Raw genomic sequence first — 6,537 nt, forward strand, 5'->3', positions numbered from 1 at the left:
TCTTTAGTATCTTGAATTCTTCCTTGTGCTTTGGCTTCTGACATCCATTTGGTCTTTTCTTCCTCTTCTTTGTAGTGAACGTTTGCACTTTTCTTGGATGATACCCTTGATATCCTCCCACAACGCATTGGTTCTTCGCTCATTTGTGTTCAAGGCCTCAAACCTATTCTTGAGATGGTTATGAAATTCTGGAGACTAAGATGCATCTGGTACAGACCATGGTCTTTGCAATCACTTGTTATGTGTCAGAGAGCTGGACAATGACCAGGGAGGATAGAAGGAGAATTGATGCTTTTGAACTTTTGTGTTGGAGAAGAGTGCTGAGGGCACCATGGACTGCTAAGAAAACAAACAGATTCATCTTGGAGAGGGTTAAACTGGGCTGCTCCTTGGAGGCAAGAATTCTGAAACTTCTTCTGTTATACTTTGGTCATGTTGTAAGGAGGGACCGATCTTTGGAAAAGGACATGATGCACATGAAGGCGGAAGGCAGGCACAGGAGGGAAAGGCCCTCTGGGAGGTGGACTGATTCGGTGACTGGGGCAATCAGGATGAGTGTGTCAGAGACAGTGAGATTGGCACAGGACAGAGCAGAGTTTAGAGCTGTTAAACATAAGGTCTCTATGAGTCACAAGCAACTCGACAGCACATAACAACAACAGCAATTGTAAGATAAATTATATTCTCCTTTTTTTCTCATTGCCATTGAATTTGAACCAACTTGTATTTGACCCTTGAGCAGTTTTTTAAAATTGTAATTCACAAGGGAGGAGATTGCCCATTTTTCCCCTTCAGAGAATCTAGTGGATTCAAACTGCCTGGTTTTGGATTGACAGTGAAATTCCTTCTTCACTAGGCCACTGCTTTGTTAATTATCACTGTGTGCACGTAATACAGAGACAAGTGCTGAAGGGATATTCAGTATGTTTTCACTATGAGGGAGCTCTGGTGGCTTATTAGTAAGAATCTGTGCTGCAATACTAAAGGCACTGGTTCAAATCCACTAGCTACTCTGTGGGAGAAGGATGGGGAAGTTTCCTCCCATGTGATTCACTGCTCTGAAAACCCACTGGAGGCTTAGCTATGCGTTGGTTCCAAATCAGCGGCACCTCCACGCACACACAATACATATATAGATACTGTAATATTGCAGGAATTTCTGTACCATGTGAAAGCACAAAGGAGGAAGAGTTGAGAATCAAGGAGGCCTGCTTGTAGGTGGAATTTCTCATTATGAGTTGTGGCGGTACTAATTACAGTGCTAAGCTGTTGTTATCCAGACACTACTGTGCCAGCCACTACTGTGTGACCCTGTGAACAACACATCTGAACCTTGCCCTATCCTGTGCCATCCCCAGGATCCCCATCATGTGCAAACTCATTATTGGAGTCACTGTGTTATTCTATATGCTTGAGGGTCTTCGTTCTTTCTTTCCCTGACTCTCTTCCATTCCCAGCATGATACGATGTCTCTTTCTAAGCACTCGCCCCACGCGATAACATGCCCAAAATATGTGAGATGAAGTTTCACCATCCTTGCCTCTAAAGCACACTCTGGTTGCACTTTGTCTAGGACAGATTTCTTTGTTCTTTTAGCAGTCTGTGGTATATTCATTCAGCACTCTTCACCAGCAGCACACTTCAAAGGTATCCATTCTTCGTTGGTCTTCCTTATTCACTGTCTAACTTTCAGATGCCTAGAGAGCAATTGGGAATGCCATGGCTTGCATCAGGGACACGTTAATCTTTAAACTGACATCTTCATTCTTTAGTTCTTTAACAGTAGTAAGCAGTGGCCAAGAAACGGTCTGATGTTGCTTGTGGTTCCTGAGCATTTATTGGCTTTGTAGAAAGCTGTTAGGCTGAAACTCCTTTCTTCCTTCTTATGCCAGGGAATGTTCTGCTTAGGTTTAAAGGTGGAGAAACCAATGGTGAACATTTTAGAGAAGGACCTTGTACTTCTAATAAGTAAGATATTTTAGAAACACATAGGTAAAGATTCTTGGGCAGAGCACATGGTTTGGCTCGTAAATGGTGTCTTTCTGGAAGGGTGGCATCTTGACTACTCCAAAATGGAGGGAGCTTTGTTTTCTCATCTTTGTATCATAATATCAAACAGGGTAATTGGCATTTGACATATGTTCACTAAAGATTTGTTGAGCTGTTCTAGACTAAACTGAAGGTGAGCATTATGGACTCTTGGCTTTCTGTGGTGAGCCGAGTGATAATAACTGCCCCACGAGCCCCTAAGCCAGGGGTCATGTGGGCTCTAGTCTGAGGCTGCCTTTGTGCATTGGAGTGTGGTGCTTGGAAAATTAAACAGCTTTCATTAGAGGGTCAGTTTTATTTAATGAGCTTAAAATGAAGAGTGTGGCCTGAAGAGCCTTTTATGTTTAAAGGAGCTCAGAGCTCTGGCTTCTATGCCTTGGAAAGAGACTTCATGCTTGAAAAGATGGAAGATCAGTGAGGGAGAGGGAAATCCCCAGTGAGATGAATTGACATGTTGACTTCAGCAATGGGATCTGTTGGGTTAGAGATGATGAGGTTGGCACAGGTAGGGCATTGTTCAGGTCGGACTCAGCGACATGTCACCTTATAATAACAACAGTGGTTCTCTCAGAAGCTGGTGTGCTTTGTCTAGGAGAGAAAGTCTCCTGGGGAGACAGTGTGCTACGGAGATAGTAGTCCCTAGCACATTGGCTCCCATTAAGGAAGGACAGTAAGGTAATTTCTTTTCAGGTTTTCTCTTAAGTTCTGAAATGTTCTCCATAGCCTTCATGCTTCCCTTGTCGTCCCTGTTCTGGTTATGGACCACTTACTTTGGCCTGTAGAAGGTTACTTCTTAGTTTTCTGTTTCTGGTAAGGAAAGGTCTGGCTAGGACTTTTCTGTGAGTACAGACAAGACGAGTAATGGTAATGTTTCCAAGGGAGGCACATGGCTGGGGCAGTGGAATACTTTAAACCAATTAGAGAGGAAAAGGTTTCATTATAAAAGCAAGACGTAAAATGATTTTATTTCAGTGTCTATTTTTATAAAATATAAATGTATTAACAAATGGTTGGTGTCTTGCAAATTGTTTAGTCTCAGAGTCAGATCTTGAACTCTATTTCCCAGGGGGAAAAAAAACCCCTAATTTTAAAAACCAAGTACCTAATTAGGGAGCTCTGGTGGCCTAGTGATAAAAAGCTGTGCTGCAGGCAACCTCAAAGGTACATGGTTTGGATCCACTAACTGCTCCATGCGAGAAGAATGGGCAGTCTCCTCCCATGACTAACTGCCTCTGAAAACTTGCTGGAGGGTCAGCTGTGGGTTGACTCTACCAGTACACACAATGCCTAATTACAGAGAAGCCTGTTAAGATACTAACTATGCATGTTTAACTGTTTGTGTCTCCCCTTTGGACCCTGCAGGTACAACAGTGCCAGCTCACAGGGCTATCCTGGTGGCCCGTTGTGAAGTGATGGCTGCCATGTTTAATGGTAATTACATGGAAGCAAAGAGTGTTCTGATTCCAGTTTATGGTGTTTCCAAAGAGACTTTCTTGTCTTTTTTAGAGTACCTGTACACAGACTCCTGTTGCCCAGGTAACAATATTAAGTGTTAATAATATCTCAGTTCACTACCTGCAAATTGCTTTAGGTGAAATCTAGTTTTGTTCCTCAGAATTGACATTATGGAATGTTGTAGGCAGTTTGGGGTAGTTTAAGTACAACATGGAGTCGTCAGTTGAAATAGGAGAAGACCTCTTATGGGTTCTTAGCCTCTAGGATCATTCCACATCCCTTGTTGAGCACCATTGTGAGGGCGGTTATTGTGAGCACCCTGACAATGGCTGTGTCTTGCGGGCCTCAAAAGTCAGTCTAATCTTGAAGATTGGAGCTAAGAGCTCCCCTCCAGAAAAAGAGGAGGGTGATTTCTGATCCAGGCACTTTTAAGACTTTTCGTATTATGAGACCCTCCCCTTGCTCTTTTCCTCTGGTCTAGAGGATAGAAGGTATTTTTTTTAAACTCCATCTATTTTTTTTCTCTTACTTTCCCCCCTAAAATGGTTAGGATATCTGAAAGATTGAGGGATTATTTCCTGATTCACTTTGACCAAGAAAACTGTCTGTGGCACCTACAAAGTGTAGTCCATCTTGCAGATTTCCTCCAGATAGCAATACCTGGAAAATTAGCAAGACCCTTGCAGGAGATTTGGGGCACTGAGATGCTGACCCAGAAGCCCTCTTTCATTGGTCACCACACTTTTTTCTTTGACCACCAGGTGGCTCCCACTGCAAAGACAATTAGAACAGGCTCATTAAAGGCTTGCACAGGAGACTGAGACACAAAACCTGGCCAAGCACCGCAGCAGATTTTTAAAAAGACGCTCATTTAAGACTGTGTTTCTCTTCAAGCATACTGTTTTAATTTTAGATTTGGACAGCATTCTACTCTTATTTGTGAAATCTCTTGTTTTGAGTAAGTCATGAACTCTCTAATGAAAGGTTTTAGAAGTTCCAAAACAGAACATTCCTTTTTCAAATTGAATAATTTCTGGTTTTACCACAAGTGGTATAATAATTTGGAGCCAATTACAGTTATTAGTGTCAGTGATAATGACTGACTTGCCATATTCACTTAATAGAAATGAAAGAATTGGTTTTTATTGTAAATATAGTTTAATATTTCAGTATTGGAAAATTTGCATATTAAACCTAAAATTTTATCAGATTTCAAAATAATAGGAAAATTAGGTTCTCAGTACTCTTCTCCATAAAGTAATTAAAGTTGCTAATTTTTTTAACTTGCTAATTTTGAAAACAATGCAAAGCCATTTTATGATAATTAAAAGGCGTAGGGGGAAAGCAAATAGTTCTAAATAATAAAAAGATTGTGATGGACACTTGAACATATGTAATGAGAAGATGACGGGAAACCTATTCATTCTGTGGCATATTTCTCATATATAGTGTTCTAGTTCCATTGTAGGGCAGCTCTAGTGGCCTGGTCCTTCAGGGGTTATGCTGCTGACCCAAAGGACTTTGTGTCTCTGGTGGTCTGAATCTACCAGCCACTCCTCAAGAGACATATGGGCATTCTCCTCCCATGCAATTTACAGCTGTGGAACCCTGCTGGATGACAAGCTCTAAGTGGGTTCCCATTGAACAGCCATGAGAGAATAAGTGGGTTGCCATTGAACAGCAGTGAGAGTTCCACAGAGCAAAAGAACATTGAGAAGCTTGACGTGTGATAAGAAAGAGAATTTCTTTAAAGATTGATTCTTATTTGTCATCAGTGGAAACAAACTGATAGCTGCCCTCCAGGGGGGTTTCAGAGGCGGGAAATCACACACAAGATTAGATTGCCCATCTTTGTCCTTTGGAGCAGCTGGTGAATTTGAACCATGTGCCTTTGGGTTGTTTAGTTTGTCACTAAGCCATCAGAGCTCCTTAAAGACTAATTGTTGTTGTGTATCATAGAGTTGAAACCGACCCATAACTGACCTTCTGGTGGGTTTTCAGAGGTAGTTAATCACACGCGAGGAGATTGCTTATCCTTTCCCTGTGGCGCAGCTGATAGCCTTGAACTGTGTGCCTTCAGGATTGCAGCACAGCTTCTTACCACTCGGCCACCAGAGCCTCCTTAGAAGTGTAAAAGTCAAAAAAATCTGAGGACTAGAACCAAAAAAAGGGGAAAAAAATCAATGGGACTTAGGTTAGGTGGCAGAAAAGTTTTCTTAGTAGCTGCAAATTGATTATCAGAGGGATTATAGAATCTCTTTCTAGAGAATTTTAAAAAAAATTCATTTCTAAACATAAAAGCTCAAATTGATGTTTTCTGAAAATAGAATAATAGTTTGCAGTGCTCACTCCATCAAAACATTTTCCTAGCATTCTCCACTTCATTTGATGATATGGTTGGCATTTTCTTTTTTTAGGTCGTAAAGGAAATAGTTTAATCCTTGTTTTCTCTTACTTCCCTGTCATTAGCCGGCATTTTCCAGGCCATGTGTCTCCTGATCTGTGCTGAGATGTACCAAGTGTCGCGACTGCAGCACATCTGTGAGCTTTTCATCATCACACAGCTACAGAGCATGCCAAGCCGGGAGCTGGCCTCCATGAACCTGGATATAGTTGACCTGCTCAAAAAAGCCAAGGTAATCGGTTCTATAGGTCTGGTGGTACTGGTGGCAGCTTTCTGTGTTGTAAAAAAATTATATAGCGCTTGTTAAAATTTTGTTTAATATGAGATCTATTACTGAACTCAGTTCATAGAAACCATTTCTGTAGCTAGGTAATTCAGTAGCATTAGGGGTTTTGTGCAATCCCTATTTAAGGAAGTAGAATTACAGGGGCAGAATTTCACCCCACCCCCAACTAGACTATAGCCCTTAGCAAGTCATTTGAATATAGTGCCCTAAAGGGCTCTGGTGGCCTAGTCTTTAGAGAGGGCATTAACCCAAGGCCATGCCTCTGGCAGTAAGAATCTACCAGTGGCTCCACAGGAGTTGTTGTTGTTGTTGTTGTTATGTGCCATAAGTCGCCTGCAACTCA

The 6,537-nt window shown here is 41.7% G+C and overlaps 1 protein-coding gene across 1 annotated transcript in view; it reads left to right on the forward strand.

Annotated features, from left to right (window-relative positions):
• The window catches only part of RHOBTB3 (Rho-related BTB domain containing 3), a 135,024-nt gene that overhangs the window by 91,466 nt on the left and 37,021 nt on the right, over positions 1-6,537 (forward strand). Inside the window, exons 9-10 of the mRNA XM_006885372.1 lie at positions 3,412-3,585; positions 5,974-6,140. Of these exons, the coding sequence (XP_006885434.1) occupies positions 3,412-3,585; positions 5,974-6,140 (341 nt within the window). The remainder of the gene's footprint in view (positions 1-3,411; positions 3,586-5,973; positions 6,141-6,537) is intronic.

Source organism: Elephantulus edwardii, unplaced genomic scaffold (assembly GCF_000299155.1).
Source record: "Elephantulus edwardii isolate Elephantulus edwardi_28Jun2011 unplaced genomic scaffold, EleEdw1.0 scaffold00043, whole genome shotgun sequence".
Classification (NCBI taxonomy): Eukaryota; Metazoa; Chordata; class Mammalia; order Macroscelidea; family Macroscelididae; genus Elephantulus; species Elephantulus edwardii.